Source organism: Amphiura filiformis, chromosome 11 (assembly GCF_039555335.1).
Source record: "Amphiura filiformis chromosome 11, Afil_fr2py, whole genome shotgun sequence".
Classification (NCBI taxonomy): domain Eukaryota; kingdom Metazoa; phylum Echinodermata; class Ophiuroidea; order Amphilepidida; family Amphiuridae; genus Amphiura; species Amphiura filiformis.
In genome coordinates, this window is record NC_092638.1 from 16,595,221 (window position 1) to 16,610,657 (window position 15,437).

At 37.4% G+C, this 15,437-nt stretch overlaps 1 protein-coding gene and 1 non-coding gene across 2 annotated transcripts; both read right to left on the reverse strand.

The window, feature by feature from the left end:
* Positions 1–1,623: 1,623 nt before the first annotated feature.
* On the reverse strand, positions 1,624–1,697 carry Trnat-ggu (transfer RNA threonine (anticodon GGU)). Its single transcript has one exon. It is a non-coding gene; the product is annotated as a tRNA-Thr (tRNA).
* A 3,624-nt stretch (positions 1,698–5,321) lies between these two features.
* Positions 5,322–14,273, reverse strand: LOC140164441 (cytochrome P450 2U1-like). Its single transcript, XM_072187722.1, has 5 exons — positions 13,863–14,273; positions 8,375–8,510; positions 7,065–7,578; positions 6,546–6,870; positions 5,322–6,347 (listed from the first exon to the last, which is right to left on the reverse strand). Exons 1-5 carry the CDS (start codon positions 14,212–14,214, stop codon positions 6,160–6,162), a joined length of 1,515 nt encoding a protein of 504 aa, XP_072043823.1. The 5' UTR covers positions 14,215–14,273; the 3' UTR covers positions 5,322–6,159.
* Positions 14,274–15,437: the final 1,164 nt, after the last annotated feature.

The following is a 15,437-nucleotide window of genomic DNA, read 5'->3' on the forward strand; positions in this document are numbered from 1 at the left end:
CCTACAAAATTCATGGATATCCTGCCAGCAATTTAGAAATTTTGTGCTCAATACCTACATCGAAACAAGGTAAGACTCATTTCATTGTCATATAATAGTAATTTTAAAAAAGTCATTTTGACAACCTTCGCACCACATATTAGTAGCATCATTATTATTTTTTGTCACATTTGACGCTCCATAAAAAGACGGCGGCTGCAACCTTTGATTTGCTATTTCTGTAAAACTCAAGATCAGTGTTTGAGTTTTTTCGAGTAAACAATGTACATAAAGGTGACTTGCCGAAGGTCTATAGTGCAAGTTGACAATAAGATAAAGGTATAAATTCTGCGTTTATATTTTGTCAAGTTTGTTATATCCATTCCCCGAGGGAGATTTCGTATACATACATGGATTGTCCCCTGTAAGTTACTCTTCACAGTTATCATGGTTATAGATTAGACCATAAATCCTGACAAAAAAGTAAAGTTCGACTTTCCATAACTTGAACTATACAGGCTCATGTGCTTCGCCGTTCTTGAGTTATTATCAAATAGGTTCCCGAGGGATCAAAACGTTCACCATTTCGATGAAAGAGGTGTTGAAATGTTTGTTTTGATTTAACAATTCACGTAAAGATTAGTTTGCACTATCAAGGATGTTTCGTTACCTATATGGACAATGCAACAGAATCTGCTGTTATGCAAAGTCTAACCTCATTTTTGGTCAGGTCTCATCCATAACTGTGAAGATTAAATTAGGGGACAATCTATGCACACTTATGTTGATTTTAAGTTGCGCCGCACACCGACATCGCCTGGCTAATAATTACTTGGTACAGCAGAAAAATCAATACCCGAGATCAATACACGTGGATGTACTATGCACGATTTGATATTCAGACGATAAATCTTTGGATACCGGGATAGAAAATGATGAATATCTCCCGTATTTTTTTTTTATTCTAAAGAAGCCATATTTTTCCCTTGCACTTGAATATATGTGTTGAACGGAAATGATAGTCGTTAGCTTGCGTCTTGAGAAAGAACCGTGCGTCTTGAACTCAAAAACTGACAAAAATTTTGATTTTATATGTGCCGAACTATAGCGCAGTGTAGGACACTCGTGGAGGTAGTCTAAATGCGGATGACCTCATGGCGCATATCATGCTAACTCACACACAGAGAGGTCAGTCACCGGGCTATAGCTTTAGTCGGATGCCCCTCAGCCCATTATGCATCTCAAAACATTTAAACAGGTCGGAACAAAATGGCCATGCGTGGCTGTGGATTCAACCTACCATGGCGATATGCCATGAAGATATCGGGGCGATGACACTCTGCGCCGTCGAGCAATTAATTATCATTTTAAACATGCGCTATTGTGTTCCGTAATGCATAATTAACAGATTAAAGAGGCGTGGTCAGCTGTTTTCTCTCTTAGATTGAGGCATGCCATTAAACAATATGTTTCTAGATTTTGAGTTTTTATTGCCCTAGCGGAGAGGCAAAAATGTGTATAACAATGAAAGAAGTTCTATAGGATAGTACATACACTTCCGGTGTGGTTACCATAAATCACTACGAGAAAGGTTTTTAACACAAGTCAACACATACATAAATGACAGCCAGTGAAAAAATTTCACTGACTATCCAGGATTTGAACCTGGGACCTTCGGATCACCGGACCGATGCTCTACCAACTGAGCTAATAAGTCAGATGGAGAAGATCAGTGATGTTATTATCTATAGGCCTTCAGTTCAATACCCGCCCTCTATCATCACACTGCTCTATCATCTTCTCATCCAAGAAGCTTTAAGAAAGAGGTTTGGAAATCATTCCGAATTAATATTCGAGACGGAGAAATAAAGTTTAATCTATGTGGTAAATTAAATATGAGAAAGGTTTTTAACACAAGTCAACACATACATAAATGACAGCCAGTGGTAAAATTTCACTGACTATCCAGTATTTGAACCTGGGACCTTCGGATCACCGGACCGATGCTCTACCAACTGAGCTAATAAGTCAGATGGAGAAGAGCAGTGATGTTATTATCTATAGGCCTTCAGTTCAATACCCGCCCTCTATCATCACACTGCTCTATCATCTTCTCATCCAAGAAGCTTTAAGAAAGAGGTTTGGAAATCATTCCGAATTAATATTCGAGACGGAGAAATAAAGTTTAATCTATGTGGTAAATTAAATATGAGAAAGGTTTTTAACACAAGTCAACACATACATAAATGACAGCCAGTGGCAAAATTTCACTGACTATCCAGTATTTGAACCTGGGACCTTCGGATCACCGGACCGATGCTCTACCAACTGAGCTAATAAGTCAGATGGAGAAGAGCAGTGATGTTATTATCTATAGGCCTTCAGTTCAATACCCGCCCTCTATCATCACACTGCTCTATCATCTTCTCATCCAAGAAGCTTTAAGAAAGAGGTTTGGAAATCATTCCGAATTAATATTCGAGACGGAGAAATAAAGTTTAATCTATGTGGTAAATTAAATATGAGAAAGGTTTTTAACACAAGTCAACACATACATAAATGACAGCCAGTGACAAAATTTCACTGACTATCCAGTATTTGAACCTGGGACCTTCGGATCACCGGACCGATGCTCTACCAACTGAGCTAATAAGTCAGATGGAGAAGAGCAGTGATGTTATTATCTATAGGCCTTCAGTAACTTTCAGTTCAATACCCGCCCTCTATATCATTTTCTCATCCAAGAAGCTATAAGAAAGAGGGTATTGAACTGAAGGCCTATAGATAATAACATCACTGCTCTTCTCCATCTGGCTTATTAGCTCAGTTGGTAGAGCATCGGTCCGGTGATTTCTCCGTCACAAATCACTACGTTATGTTCACGCCATTTAAATGAAAAATATCTCTGGCGTTAAATTTCACTGGGATAATGAGAAAATATGAGCTTTCTTCTGATATCAAAATCTTAATTTTGATGAAGAAAAATATGACAATGAGGCTGTCGATCGGGTCATCAAGGACTTTGAATAATTTAGGTCTGGAGCAGAATAATGGAGCTATAAGATACTGTTAATTGTATTATGCTCCGTCAGGAGGGTGGTATCAGCAGCGAGCAGAGCGCAGGCCAGCCGCTCGCGCAGGGAAACACAGGTGTTCAGGAACACTCTGGGTGAGGCATTTGACTTTAAAAGTGATTCGCTCTTCATCAGGGAGCCAGTGCAGCTGTTTTAAAGCCATAATGTACTATGTTATAATATGAAATTGGTTAATTTTTTTCAAACCTGATTTTTTTGCATATTTGTAATGTACATGTCCCAACTTGCACCTAAATGGAATCGGCCAAATTTGTTGTTTTTGTAGGTCAACAGAGTAAAGTTTGACATATTATCATAATTTAAAAATTATGATAATATGTCCTCCCATAGAACTGTATGTTAAATGGCCAAAATAACCAGTGGGGTTTCTTTGACTTTACCTTGTTATTTCAACTTAAAATGGACAGCAACCCTTCCCGGCAGTTATTACTAATATTATTTCAACATTTTGAATAAAGAATAACAAAATTTAAATTTGACGGAAATCGTACATTCCCAGCAAACACAAAACGTTTTCGACATCATTCGCAAAAGATTATAAAAGGTTGTCAGAAAACGTTTAAATGTCGGGTTATATAAATGGTATATTAAGAGTATAAAACGTTTTCATAACCTTAAAAAACATTTTTGATAATCTACTGCTCAGCAAACAAAAATGTTTTACAGAAAACGTTTAAATGTCGGGTTATATAAAGGGTATAAAAACGTTTTAATAACATTCCAAAAAAAACTTGATACAAAACATTCTAAACAGAATGTTATTTTGGGGTTGAACAAATATTTTGCGAAAAATGTTTGCCCAAAATATTTTCAATAACGTTTTAAAAACATTGTCATGACATTTATATAACCCGACATTTAAATGTTATTAAAAGGTTGTGAAAAAACATTTAAAGAACATTTCTGTGTTTCCTGGGTTCAAATATTTTAACATAATGTTATTTAAGTATTGACACAATATTTGGCAAAAATGTTTGCAAAAATAGTTTAAAATAACATTTTTTGAAAACATTAAAAAATATTGTTGTGTGTTTTCATACAAAACGTTTTAAAACGTTATCATAACCTTTATATAACCCGACATTTTAATGTTATTAAAACGTTTTCACCTAAACCAAAAGCCAAAATATAACTTATTTAAAATGTTTTTAAAACGTTTTTGTGTTTGCTGGGTTAAGGCTTTAAGTCACGGTTGTTTGAATGGATCATTTATTAGTTTATATACCACCAAAATTTAGACTTAAACAGCTAAAGGTGATAATGTATACAGATGCTTTTGAGTCATTCTCAACTTTATTTTCCCCTCTTTTACAAAATTATTCACTTTTATAGCATTTTTAAAGCTTTTTCGGATATAAAATGTATTTATTAATGACAAAATTGGTGGCGCTATTTAAATTACTTCCTTTTATGTTTATTGTTTGATCAAATATGTTTATAAAATTTCCTTGTTGCTTGTTTCACCTATTCCAGGTGTTTTAATGGCAGTATTAATCACCTAACCCTTGCAAATAAAGAAATATGATTTAGGATAAATAGCGCCGTCTATAGTTTGCATTTAGTTAATAATGAAGCCAATTCTATACATCAAACAACCGTGAAGTACGGGCGGGCATGATCACATTTGAGGGCTTTACATACTAAGTATCAGCTTCGGCTTCGCAGCACAATTCTGCAAAAAGCAGCCCGTTGCCATAATCGATCTTGGTAAGGACAAGGGTTCTTATGACGAGATGACAAATGTCATAATCCAAGTACCGAAATATCGAGAAATGTTGCGAGGCTGATACGTAAGGTTAGAACAAAGACCGAGTCATGAACGGACATAGACATTTGAAAGACAACAATAATCCCTAGGACACAGAATCTGAAGGACAGACGGATTTGTCCCCAACCTTCGAATCAACCGGTATCATTGTGCGCTTCAGTGTGGAGTAGTGACCACAAAACACCTCAGTTTTTCTGGTACTGGTGAAGACAAGTCAATGATTCAATAATACGTCCAACAGGTAAATTGTACAGAGAAAACCCTGAGGGTCCCATGATTGAACCATGTGGTAGGCCAAATTTGAGATCAACGGGTTCAGAAAAAGTAACACCACTGCACAATCTGCTTGTCCTGTCAGACAGGTACGATCTAAATCATTGCCAGGGGTGCAGCAAGAGCGTCTGTGGCCTATGGACAAGGAACAGTGCTGGCCCTTTTAACATCTCCTTAATCAGACTATCCATTTTATATTTCCCCTTATTTAATTTTCGTTTTGCTCGGGCCCTGAACCCTCAGGTCCATGGACTTCGTGATCGTCCACCCTGTCCACCCGCTTGCTATGCCCCCGACCATTGCAAACCTTTGCCTCTGTAATCTATTGATCAACTCTGTAATCTATTGATCAACATGTTGTGATTTACAGTGTCGAAACCACTGCTTAAGTCGAGGAGTACTATATAGAAAAGACCTATGGTTGGAAATACACTTCATGATATCATTTTTTACTCTCATAAATACAACACAGCATTGGGAGGCCTCTGCAGGATGATGTCAAAGGCCCAAGTAGATGAGGTTAACTCGGAGGAGACCAGTGGGCCACAGCTGCCGAGGGAGGCTAAATCCGCCAAGCAAATCAACACATCCCATACTTGTTCAGATTCCCCATTGCTGCTTTTGTAGATGACAGGCTTTTTAAATCTCAGGTACATAGCATAATATTCCGTGGGTCTCAGTATAAACTATTTTACGGGTACTGCCCCCTCCCACTTTTCAAAGTGTTCTCAAATTTTGAGGAAATTTACCCAATTTCGTGAATCTTGAGCCACAATTTCCCAAAACCAAAAACGTGCAAATATTTTGATGAATATTGTCAAATTTGTGTTAAATATGACGCAAAATACTGAACCTCGGGTATCGGAATGGTTCGAATTTTTGGAGATATTGTATAATACACCCCCTGACTCTTGGCATGTCCCTACCCAAACCAAAGTTGAGACCCCCTGACACTTGGCATGTCCCTACCCAAACCAAAGTTGAGACCCCCGGAGAGTATTACAAGTCTCTGTGCTGACTTTTCTTCTTGGTGTCATCAGTTTCTCAGTTCATTGGACGTAATGTTACACACATTTCGTAGTAACTCGGTGCCAGTGTTGACCCCATGACACCTTGCAAACTTGGAGCAGGTGCGCCCTCTGGAAGGCTAAATCTGAATCTGTGCAGTAGATGCGTGATGAAGAGAAACAGTTCCATCAGAGCAAGTTGTTCTCCTAGACACTTGCGACGACCTAAAAGAAAGAACAAACTATAAAAATTTATACGGCTAAGACATTAATCTCGCATAATATCGTTTTAATCATGCATACTGACGAAAAGTATTTAAATAAAAACTGTCCCCCGCTTTCCTTTGTATAGTATACGACATGCAACGCTACTGATTTTTTAACGATTTATGATTCTTAAACAGATCAGGGCGAGTCTTTTACCTGCTGAAAAGGGTATCAATTCTTCTCTACGTATTACAGTCCCATTTTCATCCAGAAATCTGGTTGGTTCAAAATCATGCGGATTTTTCCAAAGATTACCATCGTGAAGAATTCCCCAAATATTTGGTAAGATTAACGTTCCTTTTGGTATATCATAACCAAAGAGCTGTGTGTCCACTGTGGCTGCTCTTGGTAGAGCGAATGGTGCGATACAGGCTAAACGCTGAATCTCCATAAGAGTTGCTTCCACGTAAGGCAAGTTGAGGCGGTCTTTTAAACTTGGTAAGCGGTTGCGACCTACGACGTCATCCAACTCAGATTGTACCTGAAATATCGAAACGAAACTGACAGTTAGCAGTTCAAAAATCCAACAAAGAGGCGCAACTCTCTCTCTCCTCCCCATGCCGTAGACATATTACATAAAGAACTTGGTTGGAAAAAAGTTAACGTAACCCTGAAATATAACATGAACTGTTTTCTCAAAGATCCTAAATATTTAGGATATTTGGGTTTCTTTACCTTTCCTTGAATATCGGGATAGATCATCATATAAAGCAAAGCCCACTTTGCAGTAGTTGATATCGTTTCCGTACCAGCTGCAAAAAGATCTCCGACGCTTCGACGAAGATCTTCATCATCTAACATTGCTGCAAGATCATCCTGCTTATCTTGAATCAGTTTATCTCTATTGTCATAGTACATGTCAATAAAGTTACGCGGATCTCCTTTGACGTAATTGGTCGTAACATCTTTGATTAGATCTTCCATGAATAATTTCCCGTCCTTCTGTATCTCTTTGAATTCTTTCATAACTCCAAAGGGTAAATGTTTCAAGATCGGTAGAAAGTTGACAAGACCAGAAAAGCTGGCAATTCTGAAGATGAAGCCTCGCTCAAGATTAATAAGCATTCGTCGCACTTTTGGGTCATCGTAATCGTAGCGTTTCCCAAAGGCAACGTGGCATATAACATTGCAGAAGGCCTTGTCTAAATCGGCAAATGGACAGAACTGTTTCTCTCTGAGACTTTCAAACCTTTTGAAAACAGAACAGAAGTTGAAAGAGGTGAAACAGAATGAGATATTATACCATCTCTTTGCCGTTACGTTGGTAGCTGTTGAGGTAAGGGGCTGGCATTTTCTTCGGAAGGGGGGGGGGGGTCCCAAATTTACAAAAAGTCGGCGTCATTAAAATTGCGTCCCCCTATTTCGGCAACAAAATTTATGACCCCCCCCACCACCACAACCGATACACCTTACCCACTAAACAGGCTAAAATTGTATTGAAATCAGTCTTTTTGAATTGACACACTATCTGTGGTCATCTTGTGACTCTCTTCATTTTAGTCATCAAAAATTTGATGATCGCCACTTTTTTTCTTTCCAAAAATGTATGACCACTCCAGTATATTTGGGACCCCCTCCCTTGCGAAGAAAATGCCAGCCCCCTAAGAAGACAATTTCTGAGTCACGCCATAAATTGCTCTTGGAGGAAAAATACAGCGCTATTTTTTTGATTAACAAAATATTATCCTCTATTGCAAAATGAAATATAGCCAAATCCTAATCTTAAGTTAGGCTAGTTCTAACTAGCAATGAAAGTCAAATTTTAATATTTGGCAATTTTTGTAAATAAGGGCCAAATACATGCGTTTTTAGGGCATTTTTCATATGCTGTGGTCGGCAATCAAGACTCGGACTTTGTGTAATAATTTCAAGTTATGCATTCTTATTTTTGGAAAAAATATTTTCTATTCTTGATGATGGTATTATTATGATGATGATGATGATGATGATGATGATGATGATGATGACGATGATGATGAACGTACCTGGCTACAAGTCGATTTATTTCCTCTGCAATCTGTTCTTCCAATCGAAACTTTCCCATTCCAAGGTTTCTCATGGCTTGTAAGGCAAATCGTCGTCGGGTACGCTGTACTTCATCACTATATGCGAAAAGGATCCCTGTATTATAACGGTGGAAATAATCAGGTACGAATTCAAAATATTAGTTGATACCAGGGGCGGCAGGGACTGCCTTTTAATTTGAGGAGAGCAAGAGCAATTTCAATTTCGTTGCCATTTCAATCTAGATCTAGAATAGAGAATTCATTATTTATGTTCACCCAGACATGAGCACATTACGGGTTCGATTAAATGGGGGGGGCGAAAAAGTGGAGGGCCACTAGCCCTCCTGCCCCACCGGTTCCGCCGCCAATGGTTGAGACAAATAATAAATAATAATGGTAACCATAGTAACTAACCACTTGAATGCATTTAAGAGGGACCCCACGTAACTATCATACATGGTTGGCCAAGGTCAAAAAAATTTTATGGTGTTGGTCGAAAGGGCTTTGGGTGTAGATTGTAAAAATCCACTTTGCTCGCTCATATGTTACCCGTTGCCATGGTAACGACCCGAAATGTATTTTTAGGTGATTTTAGCTCATTTCAGGCTGAAAATGCTGAAATTTGCCTAATAAAGAACGGGCCATAGCTCCATTATTCGAGAAGATAGAAAAAATTTGATTAGCTCCTTACAATGGACCATCTTTCTACTTTCCAACAAAAAATAAAATTTATTATTCAGGTGTTCGATTGTATCTCTTTTTGACCTGGCAACACTTAAAGTTTTGCCATTTTGAAAAAGTGGCAATTTTGACCTATTTTAGAGGAGCAAAAAAACTATTGGCCATGACTCCCAGAATATTGTAATTGTGGTTGTGAACAAAGCAGACCATGCCCCATTCAAAATTGATATAAATGGCTTGGGGGATTATATTAGTAAAGCGGAGTGTTGCCAGAAAATAACTCATTTATTGAAAAATGCTAAATTTGACATGGAGTGTTTTTCCCCTGTATTTAAGTAATACTAAACATATTTTTTATGCTTGTGCATCATGTTATCTCACAATTGAATGTTGTTGATCAAGATATTAAATATTAAACAAATTCAATTTCTATTTTGATATTTAAAGTGTTGCCAGTATTCAAAAACTGTGTTTTAAGGTATTTTAGTCAATTAACTACATGTAGTAATTGGCACATATTTAAAAGTCTAAAACCAAATGATAAAGTATAAGCACTTGGACTATACGTCTGAATATTGACGTAGCAGGCCTTACGTCATTCAACAATAAGCTATGGCAACTGCAATGTTGCCATAAAATAATCAAATTTAGTACTTGGTCACATTTTTAAGTTGGTACCCCATTGGTGCACATTTGGAAATTTGGTTGAAATCACCTCCTTTTGCACCTTTTTGGTTATATCTCAAATGTAGTTCAAGAAAAGTATGCAAACCCATACATTTCTGGAAATCTTATGCTTCAAAGATGGCCATTACATTAGTTGGCATTTGAATAATTATACAGGGTGATCGATAGGTAATATAGGTTGTAACAAAGTAATTTCACACAAAAAGTTGAATAGTATTATGCCAATCTCATCATTTCCCAGTAACTATAATTCGTTGGGTTTTTTTTAAAGAAAGTACACAGTTTGCCCTTTCTAAAATTACAACATTTATGTCAATTACTTATCTGTACAATCACTATATTACAGGGTGTGCAAAAAAGCGAACATATGCTGCATATACTAGTCTGAAAACAGAATGATTTCATATGACATGAAACTACTAAAATGATTGTTTATTTTACAGGGTGTGCCAAATTTTACCGTAGACTGAGTGAAATGCTATTCTTGAGTGGCCAAATTCCCAGCAGAAATGGTGACAGTTAAATCTACCACTTGAAATCTTGTTATTGCATTGTTTATTGTATTCAAGTCAATTCCATAGATTTCATGTGTATTACAAATGAATAGAACATATAGGGTGTGTCAAAATTATTTTACTAACTCAATATAGCATGCATGTTAGGGACGACATGTTAGCAGGGCCGTATTTACCATTGGGCCAGAGGGGTCCCAAAAATTGCCCTGTGTATCTTCTCCTTAGCCCACAACAGCATGTTTGGGACCAAAATATGGCAAAATTTTGCGCACTTCGCGCATATCATACTAGCTTCACATAGCAAATTTCACCTTCATTTTGGTCTAAAATGGTCCGAAATTAAAAATTAATTTCGCGCGCAAATGTTCTAGTAAGATCGGAACAAAATATGCTTATCTTCCTCTAATTTGCAATGCTTCTGCCACCACTGTCGATTTTATAGAATGCACCCAATTTGTAACCCAAACTGACCTCTTGCGTGCAGCACATGCCTTCCTCACGGTGAGTTTGGGGATTCCAAATTTTAGCCAGACCAAGGTAAATTCGGCCCTGCCTTTTAGCAGCTACTTAATCAGTGCTTATTTCATTTTCTCTTTTGCTTGGGGCCCTTGAACCCCCGGGGCCCATGGACTTCGTCCATCATGTCCCCCCGCTTGCTACGTCCCTGGTACAAAGCATGTCAAGTACACTTTTATATATTCTAGGATAATTGTAAGAATTACAGAGAATTCTTTTTTCATTTTAAAATTACACTATTTTTATTCCATTTTATTACTTCAAACATACGCTACATTGAAGAAATGCATTAACCGCATAGCTTCTTCCATGCTCCGACTAATTAGGAGTATTAAGTGACTGCTATAATTAATTTAAGTCCCTGATTAATGGAAACGGTTGTGACTCTTTTGAAGAAATTAATATTATTTTCCCCATATGCTCCCCCAAATATGCTCCCCCTCCCTCTGAACATATCCTGGTTACGCTACTGTATCAGCTGGACAAAGGTGGGATAGAGGGCAATGATACATTGATAATCATGTTACTCTTATTTTCTCTTTATGTTCATGATATTCGCAATTTAATTCCATTGTTTTCTTCTTTGTTGCATGATTTTGCCAGTTAGATTTTCAATAGGCCTATATTTCAAGGGTTCGATTTAGCATTAATTTTAGGCAAAAAAAAACGTCCAAAAACGGGCATGCAAAATCATGCTGGGCTTCAAATACACATCTTATCAAGATGCTCTAGAACGTTGCAAATTGACTGAGCTGAGATCACGTCGCGATCAAATCTGTCTTAAGTTTGCCAACAAACTCCTGGAGCATCCTGACTTCCGTATCTGGCTTCCAGGTTACAGGAAGGAGACTGGTAGGAACCTGCGAAACGCTAACCACCTGTCTTTACCCAAGGTGCGCACTCAAAGATACGCGCGTAGTCCCATCCCATACATGGTTCAGCTGTGGAACAAGGATGCTTCAGGAGCAGGTCAATAATTTCTTGCTAGCTTGTTTGCAGTTATATATAGTTTGTATGTGATTTCGTTTTGGATTTCATGCTGTTGTAAGATATATTTAGTGTTTTGTTGTTGCCAATTTCTTTGTAGCATGTATGTAAATCAGCCTTTTGGCTGCCATATGCATTGTTGTAATAAACCTTGAATAATAAAAACCTTGAATAATAGGCTGCAGTTTCTTGCTTATTTTATCTTCAATATTTTCTCAATATATACGCATGCCAGCGCCATCCGCACTACGGTGTTTTGATGTTTTCAGATTATTGGTTTATTCCTTTTAATATATGTTTCCTAATGTTCATTTGAACTTGTTTTTCTTCAAAGTTGAAATGTTTCTACCATTCCTAATATGTTTTTTTTTTTTTCATTTAAGAGAAAAGAAGTGTTTAAAATTTATTGGGAAATGTCTATATAGCCTGTGCTGTGTTTCAACCAAGTATACTCACATTACTTAAACATAAATATATAGAGAGCCAATAAAATACAGCGTAAAGCCGAATGATGCAAATCCGCGATTGGGCAACTTTTGATGCTTTTCACCTTTGGACAATTCTTTGTTCAATAGAGGCATCAAAAATAAAACTATGTGGTTATGCACCGACTAAAAAACGGGGTCAACATTTTGTTCTGTTTGCAGTAGCGTAGCTAAGGGTGGGGACAGGGAGAAGAGTGCCCCCGGCCCCTGATAAAAATGAAAGAAAAAAAATTAAAGAGAAGTGAGAGAGCAAGAATGAAAAGAAAAAAGAAAGAAAGAAACGGCGCAAGGAGCATGTTTTCCACCAAAATTCACCCCGATCATGAGCATGTTAAATAACTCTTGTTAGGAGAAATAGGGCAGACAAATTCATATTATTTGTAATGTTTGCAATGCAGAAGAGCTCAGAAGTGTGTCTTTTTTCTGTTAACACAGGTCGTGTATATAGTACATTAAAACATACACTTTGTTTAGAATTGAATTCTCAAATTCCCAAAATTCAGGGTATAACAATGTAGTCTGTAGAAAGAAAGTACTAAATTTGCTTATTTTATGGCAACACTGCAGTTGCCATAGCTTATTGTTGAATGAGTTGAAAGGCCTGCTACATCAATATTCAGAAGTATAATCCAAGTGATTATACTTTTATCATTTGGTTTTAGACTTTTAAATATGTGCCAATTACTAGTCATTTGAATAAAATACCTTAAAATGCAGTTTTTGAATACTGGCAACACTTTAAATATCAAAATAGAAATTGAGTTTGTTTAATATTTAATATCTAAATCCAAAACATTCAATTGTGAGATAACATGATGCACAAACATAATAAATATGTTCAGTATTACTTAAATACAGGGGGAAAACACTCCCAGTCAAATTTAGCCCTTTTCAACAAATGTGTTATTTTCTGGCAACACTCCGCTTTACTGATATAATCCCCCAAGCAATTTATATCAATTTTGAATGGGGCATGGTCTGCTTTGTTCACAACCACAATTGCAATATTCTGGGAGTCATGGCCAATAGTTTTTTGCACCTCAAAAATAGGTCAAAATTGTCACTTTTTCAAAAGGGCAAAACTATAAGTGTTGTCAGGTCAAAAAAGATACAACCGAACACCACATGAATAATTTTTATTTTTTGTTGGAAAGTAGAAAGATGGTCCATTGTAAGGATCTAATCAAATTTTTTCTATCTTTTCGAATAATGGAGCTATGGCCCGTTCTTTATTAGGCAAATTTCAGCATTTTCAGCCTGAAATGAGCTAAAATCACCTAAAATACATTTCGGGTCGTTACCATGGCAACGGGTAACATATGAGCGAGCAAAGTGGATTTTTACAATCTACACCCAAAGCTCTTTCGACCAACATAATAAAAAAAATTTGACCTTGGCCAACTATGTATGATAGTTAGGTGAGGTCCCTCTTAAGTATTAATCCTTTTCGTGTGCGACGGTTCGTGGGGTGTAGGGGGGTTGGTGTATGTTGGTAAACATGGTAAATAGGGGTGTATAGCCCGGGTGTATAGCCTATAAGTTGGGGTGGCTGGGTGTGGGGAGGGTGGTTGTGTGTGTGTGTGTGTATGAGCTTACCTTTTCCTTTCGTTGCCATTTCAATTAATACCAATTTGGGTCTGTCATTATAATCATCGCCATGCCTTATATACGCTTCCTTCACAGCCTTATAACTATTCAGTATTACCACGGGATAGGATCCAAAACGTAGACTAAAAACGGATCCGTATTTTTCCGCAAATTTGTTGAGCGACAAGTACGGTGCTACAGGATCTAAACTTGGCAGGTTTCCTAATATAGGCCATCCCGTTGGTCCTGGTGGTAGATTGAAATTTCTGTCAGATTTCCACAGATAGTCCCGAAAAAGGTAGTGAAGTGATAGGAATAAAATACACGCTAGTAAAATGGTACTCAGGTCGAAAGACAACATGGCAAGGCAAAGGTTATTCACCGGCACCAAACACAACAGAACACACCGCGCGAGTAAGTACTCAGTTTTGCATGCTATTCAGTCGGTGCAACGTTTTGAAAAGCGGGGCAAGAAAGAATATATATGGTATGGCATGCCCAAAAGGACACAATGGCAAATGTTGGCATATGTCGATTATTTTTAAAAGCTGTGTCGATTACATAGGCGTAGATCGGGGGGGGGGGGATAAATCCCTCAGTATTTTGCCAGTGGGATGGTCCATACAATCATCTCACCTCAATGTTGACGCCTGTATGTGGGTTTTTGACCTAATTAACCTCATATTTGGCCATTTTAGCCCCCCATGATGCAGTCATGTCTACAGTAGAATTCATCTCGACCTTTGCAGGACTTAACCCCATTAAAAGCTATTAAACCAAGATAACACTCATTGAAACAGCTCAACTGATTAAATCGGATCTTCTCTGGTTGTGCACAAGTGACTGTTTTCATGTGCGATATCGCAATAAAGCTGGTATTCATAGCTTCAGTTGGGTAACCGATTATAAAGGAAACGAAAGGAAACAATGTTATGTGTGGCTTTGTTCACGAAATCAGACAATGTCGTGCTTTTTGTAAACCAGCATTCTTGAAAATGAGCAACATAATGATTTTTGACTTAACACGGTTTTATAATTTCTTCATATTTTTGGTGTTATCTGTCGTTTACATGTCCTTCCTAAAACACAAAAGTACGACCCTCTCCAAACACCTAAATTAGCTAAAAATTTAGGACATGTTACAAAACTTTATTTTCTAGAACCTATTTAGAATAATTTAAATGTAGCTTTTACCGGTTTTTTTGTGGCATCCTTCAGAAGTGAGCGGTCCGATACCAATATTTTCGGTCAAATCTCCATTCAAATAACACGGGGAGTTGGCTAGCTATGCCTTGCCCTCACTCATATTTTACAAAAGTACGACCATTTCTGAACATCTAACCTAGCTGTAATTTTAGGTCATGTTAGAGAAATATATTTGCTAGAAGTTTTGGAGAATAAATAAAATATTGGCTGGTTATTTTTCACACAGTGATGTTAACTAGGCAAGTGTCCATTCTCCCAACATACATCATTTGTAGGGTCACGCGTCAATGGTGAGAGCACTGTGTATTGTGTATAGGAAAACGGACAGTAACTGCAGTATGCAAAGTGCACCATATTTCATCAATTTTGCTTCCATAT